The following is a 15,587-nucleotide window of genomic DNA, read 5'->3' on the forward strand; positions in this document are numbered from 1 at the left end:
TGGTGGTTTGGTAAAAACCATCAAAACTAGTCCTGCGAAAATTTTGAAAATATAACGCTGATTTTTGTTGCTTGACTTCTGAATTAGTATTTATTCAGCGTGTTATTGTGTCTTAATTAAGACTACAATACTTTAATAAACTAAATATCTATGTAATCAGAGCTCTTAAAAATCATCATTGATAAAATATTAATGATATTAAAAAGTAAAAGTATGTTTCAACAAATCTGTTTCCAAATCTCCCATTTAAAAAATAATAATAATAAATAAATAAGATTCAAACATTAAGTTAGAAAGCCAAGCATAAAAATTATAAATTTCTAATCACTTTCAACACAACAGATTTATGAAAAATTATTTCTTTTTTTGCTTGTATCAAATCTAATTATTTTATCCTCCCCCACCCCCATAATTAAGATGCTTAAAATTTTCAAACTATAGGATTTGCACTGAATATTAATCTGAATAAATAATTTGAATTTTTTTAAAAAAAGATGGAATAATAAACTGCTACATTCAATGGTACAGAATGTTAATCCTACAAGAGTTACTGATGTGATATAATTAAACTTAAAATTCAAATTACTTTAAAGTTTCCAATTTAAAATTATGAGGCTTCAGTGTGACCATACAGTTTAATTTAGACGAGATTATGGTTGTTTCTTATGGCTTTATTTGGAAATCAATCCACTTACAAAAAATGAGATCCATTTCCAGACAAGATTATGTTTCAGATATAATGGCTTCGTTGAACTCAGATTTCTGTAAACATTTTTAGTTGTAAAATAATAATGTAAATTTTATGAACATAACAAAATTACTTTAATGATAAAATTTAAAGACCAATTGTGCCAGGCTATTATCCAACAAATTGCAATACATACAATGAATTTTCACATACACAAAAAATGTCACTAACTAATCACTCGATATAATAAGAAATATTATACCTATGCCACAGCAAACATCAATAACAGTTGTGGAGTTTTTAACTTTGCATAGTTTCAATAATGTGTCATTCACACTTTCAACAATTTTAGTGTTTGTTAAGAAATATGATCCTGGTGAAATACGAAGCTTCAGACCATTCAGCTCTTCAATAACACATGGTTCCCCAAGCAGCAGTTCAAATGGAGCCTGTTCATGACCAGGAGATGATAGAGAGCTATTTAAACGAAAATTAGAGAAAAGAAGACTTTAATAAATATTAAAACCTGAAAATTTATCTTCTTAAAATTACAGATTTTTAATTAAAATTTATAAAAATGCACATTCAGAATAGTGAATTATGTCAGCAGGTGCACCAACTTCAGTATCTTTTTGCCCAACTTTCAATTTTGTATACTGAAATTTTTGTCTTCCTGCCCGCTGGCTGAATTGCTCGTTTTGGCACAGAAACTCTAAATTTAATCATTAAAATTGCTTTTTTAACTGCTTTTGACTGCATTTGATGTTTTAGATTTTTCAGTATTTTACAATGTTTAATGAAGGCATTTTGAGTTTTTATCCATTTTTGCCTTGCTGTAAAGTAAGAACTGACTGGACTTTGTACTGTATATATGTAGTAACTGTGGTCACCCGTAATTTAGTAATATATATATATAAATGCAAAATAACAGTGAATATATATACATACATACACATACACTTTCATTTTGTTAACACAAATTCTGACCCACCAACTGCTTTCAGATCATGCATTTGATCTGCATGCAATTTGAGACCACTATGCTCAAAGGAGTCAATAATTTCCATGAGAAAAAAAAATTCATTAAGATATCGCCGCAAATGTAGTAACAATGGGATATCATATTCTTTATGAATATTATTAAATAGTTAGTAAAACTTCATGTTTTATGAGTCATTAATTAGGTAGTTTCTGAAACTTCATGTACCAACAGAAAACAACGAAACTTCAACAGAAGATTCTACTTATGCGACACAATATGAAAGAAAACTGAGCTGAAATGCTATAAATGAATCATGTAAAGGTATTTGAAGTTTATCAGGCTACGGCTAGAAATGGTTTTTGATTTATTTTAAATATTATTTTGTTATCATATATAATAATAAACAAGCTAAGAAGCTACGATGCGACCAATTTTTCAATTCTAATCTTAATTTGTATCTGCATTAGACAATATATTAAGTTAAAAGTGAGCCTTCATTATCACTATTCCTACTTAACCATGGTGAGAAGGATTTCTACTATCTATTTTCTTATATGTTACAATATGGTCCTGAAACTTATGGGTAATCAAAGTGCTATCATAAAATCATGTGTTTACTGAAAATGCAAATCTCAACCAAAAACATTCTTTGCATTTTTCATGATTAATTTTCACTATTTATAACTTATAAGCCAATCAGGTGGAAATTCCTAAATCGGCTTCACATAGTCTTGCCTAAATCCAGTAGAAAATCCTACACTGTATTTTTTCGCTGACCATTCATGAAGTAAATTCGCTATATAAATTATACATGAATTTATTTATCAAGATTTATGGGAAACTATCAAAATCTTCATTTTAAAAATTAAGCTTAAATTTTTATTTAAAACTATTTGATTCTGATATGTAATTTTAGGATAAGCTTGGTTATAATATATCATTTGGGTTTTTATAGATAGATATATATACAGCTTCTTAAATTGTATATTCGTATTAATTTTGTGTCACATAAAGAGACTTGATGTCTCTTCTCATGTCTGTGCTAATATTTTAAACTGTATAAAGTATTTCTCCCATTTTCTTAGCATGCCTTCGTAGCATGCCAGGCTGGGAACGTATTCCAGAGCTCCGGGGTTCGATTCCCAGCATAGGAGTTGCTCATTTTTCATCTCTTCTGCTTTCAAAAAATACCTAATATCTCTACAGTGGTGCCCGAAGTAAAAGGGTGGTGGATGAGGATTCTCCATACCCAGGGCTTGGCGATTGGTCCCTAAAACACCAGTCGCCCTTCAAAAGGGAGAGTATATAAGGTATTTCTCCCGCCTTCATAGCGTAGTGGTCAGCACACTGGGCACGTATTCTAGAGGTTCATAGTTCGATTCCCACGAGGGCGTAGCTCATTTTTCATCTCTCTTGCTTCAAAAAAAAAAAAAAAAAAAAATCTAATGTCTCTACAGTTGATTTTATTTTCATCACTTTAAACTTTTTCCTGCTGTCTTACCTATGTAGCATAGAAACTTTTCAGTACTGGTTGGAAGGAGTGAACCAGATTTACCAATTTTTCACAGCAAATGCCTTGGGGAAAAGTCTTTGTTATGTAGTTGCAATTATAAATTGCTGAAATAATTAACTGAAATGTAACTTATATCACTTTAATTGTATTCTTCGCAATTTAATACAGTGCCTGACAAACTTTAGTAGATATGTACTACCTTAGTTAATTAAAAAAGAGCATTTATCTAAAACAGAATTAAAAACTTCACATGGTTAAATAGACATTATATAAAGTTCATGAAATCAGGTTTAACCGTGCCCAGCACATAGCCCAACTATGGCTCTCCTGATTTCTACTTACTCCAGATAATAGTCCGGTTTCTGCTATGCAACTATTTTACTAATTAAGACAATTTTAATTAGTAAAATAGTTAATCTTACTTAATCTTAATTAGTAAAATAGTTTAAAAATTTAATAAATGGTAAAAAGTAGAACTAATTAAATTCAACTACAAACAGATAAGTTTTAAACTGTTACACATACCGTACACTTTGAAAGCTTTCTTGAATATTTTTTCAAGAATATTTTTGGACCTTTGAGTAAATAAAACTAAGAACATCTGGGGAAGGATGGCTATTGCAACATTAAAATAATGCCTGGAAATACCTTCCTTAAGTCTACTTTTTTAACAAAAGAAATACATGTAGTACATAGATAAAATAATGCATAACACATATTAAAAGTTGCAATAAATGTTTCCAATTTTTTTCGATTCATGTTTGAATGACAAGAAGGACAATCATGAATCTTTTAACTAACCATATGTTTATGAATAGTACACATGGATATTTGCATTATCTTGTTGAAACGTCCATTCCCCTGACATAAAAAATGGTACATTAGGTAGCACATGTTCTACCAATATATCTCAATATTTTATCCTGCCAATTATCACAGCTAATGGGTCATATACACATTTTCATTTCAAATATTACATTATTTAACATTTAATGAATTTCACAATCAAGAAATATAAATATAATTTAATTCATGATAAGCAATATTTTAGATATGATACAGAACAACATAAAAGTCTAACAGCAAATACAAGAAAAAGCTGGGATACTTACAAATTATTCCATCGACCATGAAACTGTCGCCAAGCAGCACAATTTAGTACCAGTTATACATAAGTGTCAAGTCACAACACACTCATAACATTTGCCCTTTCATTTGATGTAACTCCAAATGATTCTCAATAAGCCATCTTTGACTTTTATGAACAAGAATATATATATATATCAATTTTTATTGCTCTATTTTGTCGATGCATTTTAAAAAAAGGTGGGTTATGGGGTGTAGAATAATATCTGTGAATACATTCTGATTCATTTATAACTTCTGCATTAAATGGGGGGGAAAAAGAAAAAAAAACAGCTTGATATAGCTGAGAAAACAGCAATAGATTGGAGATTGGAATAATCACCTGCAGGAAGTTTGCTTTCATAGTGTTCTAAACAGAACTTTTAGGAAAATTGGAGTACCTAACAAAACAGCAGAAATTGGTGAAAGCTTTTTACTTCTTTGTTTGAAGTAAAAAGGAAGTATTGCAAAGTTTCAGGCAGCATATTTAAATGAAAATCTCGAATGCAATTTAACGATGTTTTTGCGTGTTATCTGTAACGTAAGGTCAGAATAAAAGACTCTTTTCCATCAAAAAAATTATAAAACTGCTTTAAAATGAATTCTGAAGAGAATTTTTTGTGGCGTCTGTACGTACGTACATATCTCGCATAACTCAAAAACGAGTAGCCTCAGAACGCTGAAATTTTGTAGGACTGCTACAACACGTAGATGTGCACCTCGTATTTTGGTTGCAATCGGCCGCACCAAACGTATATAAATATATTTATATATATATCCAGTCTGTTACCGGCTCAGTGATCTCGGTTTCTTTACTCTTATATGTTTATAAATTGTACATGTTTTGCTTTAAAATGATTGAATTATGTTGTTCTTATCTTCCAGTTAAGGTTTTTATGCCTTTAGTAAATCTGTATGCAATATTTTTAGAATTATCAACAATTTTATAGTTGTTTAAGTGCCGCTAAGCCTAATAATTTTTTGGATGGTGGCCATTACTTGTTTACATTTGAAACAGCAGGATAGTGGATTTGTTGCCAATCTAGAGAAACTTAGCTTCGCAACAGCAAAGATAACACCTTCATTTATTATTGCGAATTAAATCATGCTTAATTCCATCTGGAATTTTTTCGAGGAAATAAGTGTTTAAGATTTACTTCGTAATTTTTAATACAGATATTTTGAGTTTTTATGTATTTTTGCCTTGTTGCGAAGTAAGAACTGGATTAATTGAATGAGAAATACTCAATCGTATGTGAAAAACTGTTTCTTTTTTGTTTTGTTTGCTTAATTTCTTTTATACATCGTTCTAGTTTTATTATAGTATTTGAATAGAACATGTGGCAATGATTAGATAATTCTTTAAATGATATAAATTTTGTGCATTCTGAGTTATAATATATGAACTCGTATTTTCGTAAGTATTAAGATGTGCCTGCTCATGCAGCTGAAGTTTCTTCGCCCACGGGTGTTGGTACTTCTCTTAGTACCATTCATTTGGAAATATGTTTGCCTAGTGCACTTTAATGTGATCTACTGGCAAAAACTCTTTAGTAGTTAATGACCAGAAAAGAGTAAGTCATAAGTCATAAAGTTATAATATGAACAAAATATAATACTGTTAAGTGAATCTAGTGCCAGAGTGTCGCTATGGTAAACAAATAGAGTGAATTTTAAAGAATGCATTTATTCTCTTGTGGTTTATGCGCTATTTAATTCAATCCATTAAGTTTAAATGAAATGCAAGAAAAAATGCATATAATTTAATATTCCGTACAAGGAAGACATGTGGTGTACACATCAGATTTTTTACAAAGTGCAAAAGTGAAGCGCAAACTATTTGGCCAATTATGCATAAATGTTTTATTGTATGAGTTGCAAACAAAAATGAGAGTCAGAATTCAGATTGATCCAATTTTGGGACAATATCCACCAACTTTCTTGATTTGATGGTATCCAACTTTCGTGGTCAATCAGAAAATACATAAATACAAAAATTTGTAATATTAAGCCTCAGTAAAATACCTAGTTAAAGTTCATAATTTTACTTGTCATAACAGTTATTTGAAACTCTATTAAAATGCCATTTGTGGCTTAAAAAGAGTTTTTCTTCCCAAAGAATATATGTAACAATTTATAATGATACTTTCTAATATATCTACTATTGACACACGTAAATTTATTTAAAAAAAAAAAAAACATACCATGCTTGAAAATATAATGATCTAAGATTATAGGACTTTGGTATAGTTGAAAAGTAGTTTTTGAGTTTTTCTTTCTCAGTCTGCAGTTCTTCCTATTAGAAAAATGAATGACATTATTACATTCAAAATTAGCACAATGCCTAAATTTAAATTTAGTACAATGCTTAAATTAGAAAATAAGATAAAAAATTACTTTTCTTTTTTATAATTACAACTTTATGAAACTAATTGCACTTTTACTTCCATGAAATTAATATAATCATAATTAGTATTAAAAAACAATTGTGTCTACAAAAATTTTTGTTGAAGAAAATTTAACTACTTTTGTTAATGCTTGTGGGTTCATCACAACAACAGCCATCAAATCATTTTTTTCATTAGAGCGAACAGAAATATTTCTCCAGTATCCTCCATCATCATGCATTATACTTGCAGGTAATGAAGACTGCCTGATATAATTTTGAAAATCCTAAACAATAAAAAGAGCAAAAGCTTAAAAAAAATTCATTTTTGAAATAATAAGAATTACATATAATTTACCAACTTATTTTAAAGAATAAGTAGTAACACCATGTAGCCAAAAGTAACCAGACACCATTAGAGGGTTAATAGCCACATTTTAGTTTAAAAAAATAAGCACCTATAAACACTTTTCAAGCACATTTTAATGGAAAAAAAAGCATCTGTTTAATAACATACATACACAACTACATAATCTTTAAAGGAAAATGAGACTTGTAATTTAAAATATGAGAAATTCATATTTATTATGAGATAATTAACACTACTGAACCACAGAAAAAATTACCATTATTTTTAAATTTTAAATAACAGTTCAATTCACAGAACTAGTTTACAATAAGGGGGGAAAACTATACAAAACTAAACTATATTACAAAATGTAATGATGAAATTTCAATTAAAAATGTATAGAATAATAAACCACTATAATAAACGATAATAAACCATAGATTTATTTAAAAAATTAGTCTTTTGCACATTCAGCCTTTTCAGCAAGTTCATTTGCTTTATTTTCAAGCATTTTGATTTCTTTTTCTAAGACAGTTTTCTTTTTTTTAAGAGAAATCACTTCATCTGTTGATTCTGCTTTTCCTTTTTTCTCTTGAACATTTCCCCCCCCTCCCTGCTAGTCCAAATATAACTGATATTGTGAATGAGCTGATGAAGCTACCACTTTCATCTCTTTCGCAACCGATTCATTGCGGGTCCCAGCAGCATGTTTCACATAATCAAAAACTATGCACTGGGCAATGTATGAATTTTTCCCCAGATTTTCTGTTTGTATATTTTTATTGGTACTAAATTCTCATTCAGCAAAGGCTTGCCCATGGGAAAGAATAAAAATCATTTTAAATGTCCCCATAACTTGAAGCATTTTTCATTAATGAATGTGTGCAAAAAAAAGTATCTAATCTCCTTTTTTTCACATCATAGATTTAGATTTTTAAATTCTGTAAGATATGGTTGGATAAAATTTTCGATGAAATCAGAATATTCCAAAAGAATATTAGCACATTTATCTTCTGCAATGACACCTTTCTGGAGAAAATGCATCAACGTACTTTTCATTTCTCCATACCCTTTTGTGTACTTTGGAGCGATAAAAATAGCATTTCGAATTAGTGAATAATTAATTGAATATATCTTCATCAGCTTTTCAAATAGTTGTAAAAATAAAAGTTTGTGAGTCATGCTAAGAGAAAGGTAATCTTTATCCATGATTTCTTTTTTAGCATATGGTTCTTGCAAGAGCTTATCAGTCCGAAATTCTAAACTAAGTTTGCCTACACAATACCTTTCTGATAAAAATCAAAGTTACACAAATATTTCATTGATGATTTAATATAGCATAGGATAATTTAATATAGCAAAGGCCTAAAAGAGGGGGAAAATCACTCTAGATATTTTTAAACTTTTTATTATTTAATAAATTACCTCATAAAAATTTTCAGTGTGAAATAAATATATTAACCCCTTAACTGCCGCGGGCGTATATATACGCCTTGCTCAGCCGATGCGTTAACTGCCCCAGGCGTATATATACGTCCTTCCAAACTGCTATCATTTGCTTTGCGCTGATACACCTAAAATTATTCGCAAAGTTAACGCATCGGCTGCGCATCTGGGCGCATCTGGGGCAGTTAACGCATCGGCTGAGCAAGGCGTATATATACGCCCGCGGCAGTTAAGGGGTTAAATATTAAAAATTACTTACATTACTCGGTTTTGCAATGCTCACGAGTATTCAAAGTTTTGTTGCCTCTGCCTGCATTTACTTAACATTGTTTACACTTACGGGTAGGGTTGGCACAAGTATCAATTTTCTTTTTGTTAGATACAGAAAGTTTGTCAATTTTGGATGAAATGTACATCTTTTGAAGCTCCTCACCCATATTCAATATAAAATTATGATGACTGATGTTCGTATATTCAGTTGCTTAATTATAAATTATCCAAGCATTTATCCCAGCCAAATCAAGAACATTTTTTAAAAATTAAAAAAAAAAAAAAAAATAGCTACAGTTGGCTAACGTCTGGATTAAGAGTAGTTCACTGAGTAGTATTCCCAAATAGGGAAATCTATTCAGTAAATATTTTGATTGCATATCAGTGGCAAGACAAAAGTTAATGCTGAATTTGTCTCACATTTTAGGCATATAAGGAAAAAATCAGCATTGGGTCATCATTGGAAAACAATTGTTCATCTGATATTACATTTTCGACAAGTTTGTAACAATTTAAGCAGTTTTCTATACAAGCATTCCAAATATCTGAAACAAGGGCAAATGGATCAGATTGCAGTCTTTGCCACCTAGCTGATTTCTTTTGAATTGCAAAGATTTCATAATTTCCTGAAATTTGTCCCTAACCATTGCCTCAGTGAAAAATGGCAGGCCCCAAGATTTTGACCAATTCAAAACACACAGACTTTTTGCAACCAAAGCTCCATGAACATACAACAGTGAAATGAAAGCATTTAATTCATCGAGTGGCAAACTAATATTTGGATTTGGGGATTTCTTACATCCTCTTCTTCAGTACACTGCTGAATGTGATGGAATATTTTTTTGTTGATAAACGATCTCCATACACTACTTGAGTTACCTTCAATTCTATTTCTCTTTGCATACAAAGTTGGCCCAGCTACTTCTCATATGACATTCCGCCGAGCACGTCACCCTGCAACACTTGTCAAAATATTTTCTGTTTTCCAAACAGAACCATCATTCGCTGTTTCTTCATCATTCTGAATTTCCTTGCTTTGGATATATATTCCTCGAGTTCTGTTTTGTTACCTTTCAGTACTTTCTCAAGCTTGACTACTACCATTGATTTCACTTCCGAAAAACTATACTAGTAGTAAAATTTTCTTGACCTAAATTTTTACTTTCCTTTCCTGTTTCATAAACAGATTCTCCATTGGACGAATCGGAATCACCTGTTTCAGTAGGAACAATCCAGTCCTCATCGGATAAACTGAATGTAGTTTTGGTATGAAATTCCTCATCAGGTTTGGATTCTGAAGCAGTATTATCATCAGAAAGATTTTTAAAAACTTTCAGCATCTCTTCCTTCGTTAGATATTTTCTATCAATGTATCTATATGACATGATTAACAGGTCTGAACAACAAAACTATCCAAATTAAGTAAAGTACATTTGTGTCTACTAAAAAATAACCTTTGTAACAGAAGGCGAATACGCAGACACGTGGAGCTCAAGACTCCAAGCAGGTGTTTTTATTCCCCTTCCCTCCCCATTCACTTCTGTGAAATATGTAATACACACGTTTATCTATCAGCAAATCAGAAATAGCTAAAAAAGTCATAAAAATAATGAGAAATATGTAATTTCTGGATACAGTCAAAATGACCAATAGTCGTAATTCTAGGTATAAACAATAATATTGGCGAAAATAATTATTTAAAATGGAAAAAAAAATATCATGCAATATTTGTAAGTTTTTAGAAAAAGTCAAAAAGTATCAAAGTTATAAATAAGGAATTAAAAACGTTATATCCAATAAAAATACAATAATATTGGCGAAAATAATTATTTAAAATGGAAAAAAAAATATCATGCAATATTTGTAAGTTTTTAGAAAAAGTCAAAAAGTATCAAAGTTATAAATAAGGAATTAAAAACGTTATATCCAATAAAAATGCAGATACAGTGAAAATGATCGTTGCGGTAATTCTAGTGTCAACGATTTATAAATAATATTACTGTGCCTCACTAAGCATTCATACTATGGTGTAATGTCGAGTGAAGGAAGAAAGCCTAGCCAGAGAAGTCAAGTGCAGGTAACAAGCCTAGCCAGATTAATGACTCACTAGCAATTTCCGGTCTCTCTGAAAAGATCCTGCAATGACAGTGGATGGTCCAGAGAGTTTTTCTTCAGATGGAAGGAGGAGAAAGGAGGGCCTGAGAGATCAAAAGAGCCAAGGAGATTTTGGACAGCATCACCGGCTATTGGTGGCCATCTTTGCCTGTCTGTGATGAAGATGAGCATTTATTCAGAATGCATATTTCAGTTGTAATCAATTTAAGCAAGAATTTTGTTCAAGTTCACTGCTAGAAATTTAAAAAAAAAATTTTTTTAATTGATGTTCCAGTTCTTGTATCATGTGGATGATCACAATGGTCTATGCAATATGCTACAGTTTGACAAAAACCTATTTCATATTGTGATCTTTTCCGAGAAAAAAGTTACCCCAAAGCAGGGTTCGTACACATTTCTGCACACAGAAATTAAGTACTTTTAAGGACCATTTTTTCAGACGTTCTCCAAACAGTAAGAAATTCACCACAAACTTTCTGTAGAATATATTCGTTATGTGTTAATACCATGAAGACATTTTTCATTTTGTCACATTTTCTAGAATCTTCTAGAATTGTAGGTCTATAAATCTTGCCTTCAAATCTTTCTAAACTTTCCAATTTGCAATGTCTAAAATCTTAAAGAAAAATTACCCCTGCCAATTATGTAATAGCAAAAAGACACAAAATTTTGGGAAAAAAAAATCAGAGAGAGAAAAAGTGTAAAATTCAATTTATAGAGAAAACTGATGCATATTCTGAGACAATTACATGGAAAAAAACTCTTACCATGAAAAAATTAAAAAGGACATTTTTAATTAATTACATAGCTGCTTTTGCTAAGAACTGTAAGCCATGAGCAATGACAAAAGCTAAATTTGTGCATGCATCAATGTGTCTACAACTTTCTCACGCTGTTCTCCTGCTCGATTGATTTCCTGCGTTCGCTCTGCTTGTTTTGTGACAGTGAAATCTTTTGTAGAACGGCGCTTCATTTTAGCTTCGCTCTGATTGGTCGACGTTTATCCCAAACTCAGCATAAAGTTGAAAACTTTGAACCCTATGCTATGAACCGTAAACGATTTTGTGACATAGCACAGACCGGTTGCCTTGGAAACAGAGCTCAGCTTTTAACCACTTATACCCTTTACGCCCCTGTCTGAACACAGCTTCAAGGACCGTACAAGACCTGTCAAAGGGAAGATGTATCCCTCAACATATGGCATAAGCAGAACGATAATGATGTAGTATGTGATTTGCTGTTTTTAATCATTTATTTCTTAGATTATGCGATTAAAATGATGTTTTTACATATGAAAATAAATGCAAATAATTAAGAATACATAAATGAAATGACTCCATTAATTTATTTAATTAAACTTCAAAATTTTAATTCCTTCCATTGTTGCATAACAAAAACAGCACTAGCCTTTAAAATGGATTATTTTAGGAGTCACTTAACCATATGCACTGTGATATCACACAGCATGTCCAAAAAACAGTCATCATTATCATTGATGAATCTCCAGCATGCTTATGCAAGAAAACATGAAAAGCATTTGTGGTGGTACTCTGCACGTTGCGTAGAATCGTTAGCTTCAAAATCCTTCAGCACACTTCAACTGTTTGAGTATTACTACCATCTGCAGGACTGATGGAGTTCTGGTGGTTTACAGTTTGATGGATCATACTCGAATCGCATACTATCACAAAAGTGGTAGATCGCATACTACTTCATTACCAAAAGAACTTCACTACTAGACAATCAGACCTCACTAGACCATCAAACATGGTATAAAGTATTTAAATCAAAAGTTCTCAGCCTTCAGTTTTAGGCCAAGACTGATATAAGGGACAAAAAGATTGACTAGTTGGAGAAAATAACATTAGCATTTTACAGATACAAGAAAATATTATAAGCTATTTTCAATTTCATTGAAGTACTATTGTTCAGCAGTTATATTAGAAAAAATACAGCATTTAAAAGATACACTTGAAGATTTTTTATTCATATAATGTTAAAAATATGGAACTAACTATTTTATGTGATAATAGTACCCTTTTTTTTTTTACAACAAACAGCCATTTAAAAAAAAAAGAAAGAAAGAAAGAAATTTGGAATTTACCCATGAAGTATGTTCACTGAGAATTTGCTGAAAAATTGGAAAAATCAGTACCTGTGAGATAACCCTTCCATGAAAGGCTAGTTTAAATCATAAATCCCTGCAATTATGAATGTGCCATTATGAACTTAAAATTACTGATATTTAGCCCTTTGACACACATAAGAAAAATACAGGTTAAGTGGTAATTTTTGTGGTAAAACATATGCAAGCACACTAATGGAATTCATTTATTTTGATTTTAGCAGCAATATATATATATATGATTCTAAGTATATTAAAATGCATGCTCGTGTACACATGCATCAAGGTATTAAGTCATATGTGAACACAGGCTAATAACAATTATCATGGCTAACAATTGCACAATTTAAGTTTGATGGAGATAATTCAAATGAATAAAGACAACAAATACATTAATGACTTACATAAACTTAGAATGACTTAATGAATACACATAATCTTACAAATGATTAAATTGACTGAACAGAACCTTACAAGTGAGTGAATATAGACTTACAAGTGATTAACTATGACTTTATGGTGAAGAATTTTCTTAAGTAGGGTTGGAAAGTTTCTCCACAGCAGAGGAGGGGAAAAAAGCCAGAAGAAATTTTTAAAAAAGATTTTTTAAAACTTATTTATATTATTATATCTACATTTTATTCATTTATAGCTTTGTTATATTACCAATTTAAACATTTTCTTTTTTATAGAATTTAACTAGCCTGTATAACAGTAGCTTTTTGGGGGGTCTGCTTTTACATTATTAAATTTAGACAGATTCTGAAACTGAATTTCATATTCACAATGAAAATGGCAAAATAATATGTATCTAGAAAGAATAAAAAAGAAAACTGAACCAAAAAAAGAAAAGAAAAGAAAACTATGTAACTGAATCTTTTTTGTCATAAAACAAGTGTAACATAATAGAACTTTTTTTTGTAATTGCATGCAATAAGCTATTTCATATTTTGAATAGATAAATTCAAAAGTGGTAAAATTCATTTTGATCCTGCTGAACTTTAATCTCAACTACATTACATAGTTCATATAAAATTTCATAAATGGTACATTCCTTCTACCATGCAAGAGTTAATTTATTTCAGATGGCATCAAGATAAAATAAAATTTTGAAAATGGTGTATTTTCAGCAGATCTCACAAGTTTTTTCCGAAGTGGAGAAAATCAGAATCACAAGAAACTGATTTTTTACTTATTTCATATTACAGTCATCTCTCACCATGTCACACTTCAACTTTCGCACCTTCTTTCTATCGTGGTTTTTTTCAAAATCTGAGGTAGTGCCTTAAAAGAAACAGTAACTTTGCTGTGCACTACATCTCTTCATTTTCACTGCTTTATCATCGAACAAGGTCGCACTATTTTCACAGGTTAATGATTGTGTGTAAGAATTGCATCAGTGTAATTAAATATACAATAATAATATGATATTTGTAACAACTAATATGCCATATTCTCTTATTTTATCTAAAATAGTGGGTAATATGAGTGTAATGGTAACTAAAGGGTGTTATTTAATGTCTGGAGACTCTAATAATGTTAAAGCAATGCATGATTTTTTATTACTCATTGCCATTATACATTCATTATCAAAATGCACGCATGCATTATTCAAAATATGAAACAATTAAAATATTAATATACCAAATGATCAGAATTATCTGGACATTATATTACAGTACAAATTTAGACAGGCACAAAAGATGCTGAAAAAATTCATAACAATCATAGTTTTAAAAAAAGCAAGGGAAACATGAGCTACCTATGCACACAGAAATCTGTCTTAAAATCAATAAATGAATTTGAATATGACGAAATTACTAAGTGTTATCACTGCCCCCCCCAAAAAAAAACACAAAATGTCTACAAGGTCACAATATATTAATATCATAATGAAGTGATCTGATCAATACAACCTGATTAATAATGCCATCTATCAGATTCAGTCTGGACAATGCTACAGATGATTGTGAAACAAAATCATAAAGAATCAGCAGAAAACATGCACACCAAATACTCAAGATACTCCTGAAGGCTACACTAATAATTTAATAATTTGGCAGCAGCTGAGGCATTTTCATGGCCATGCAAGCCATGAAAACTCACATTTATGCCATGAAAACTTAAGTGTAAACTGAACTTCTATTTCAATATCTATAGCTTAAAGGCATTTATTTGGATGGTATAAGCAACTATATCACTTACCAAATATCCATATACCTCATTGGTATTTTCGTGATGTTGATGGAGTGCCTGAAGTGATGGAACTACATTGTTTTTATGAGTCATCTCAAAGTGTTTATGGAGCAGCATTGTACATGAAATTCTGTAGCTTTAAATGGTCTATGGCAAGTTCAGTGATAGCCAAGAACAGAGTGGTCCCTCTAAAAAAATTATCTTTACCATGGCACTATGTTAGGTGTAAGACTTATAATCACAGTCCATGTGCATTTTCTTCAAGCAAAGATTTACTTGTGGACTGATTTCTTAATTCTGCTTCAATGGATAAAGAACTCACCACGGCGATGAATATCATTCATACAAAATCACATTAAAACATCATTAAGTATGTGGTATCATTGTCCTGG

The 15,587-nt window shown here is 30.8% G+C and overlaps 1 protein-coding gene across 1 annotated transcript in view; it reads right to left on the reverse strand.

The window, feature by feature from the left end:
* Window positions 1-15,587, reverse strand: part of LOC118195622 (tRNA (uracil-5-)-methyltransferase homolog B-like) — a 113,870-nt gene that overhangs the window by 44,881 nt on the left and 53,402 nt on the right. Inside the window, exons 7-9 of the mRNA XM_085813748.1 lie at window positions 6,835-6,981; window positions 6,513-6,604; window positions 951-1,165 (exon numbers count right to left, since the gene is read on the reverse strand). Of these exons, the coding sequence (XP_085669874.1) occupies window positions 951-1,165; window positions 6,513-6,604; window positions 6,835-6,981 (454 nt within the window). The remainder of the gene's footprint in view (window positions 1-950; window positions 1,166-6,512; window positions 6,605-6,834; window positions 6,982-15,587) is intronic.

Source organism: Stegodyphus dumicola, chromosome 3 (genome assembly GCF_044657685.1).
Source record: "Stegodyphus dumicola isolate Sdum_Otavi_A_Nest chromosome 3, ASM4465768v1".
NCBI classification, from domain to species: Eukaryota; Metazoa; Arthropoda; class Arachnida; order Araneae; family Eresidae; genus Stegodyphus; species Stegodyphus dumicola.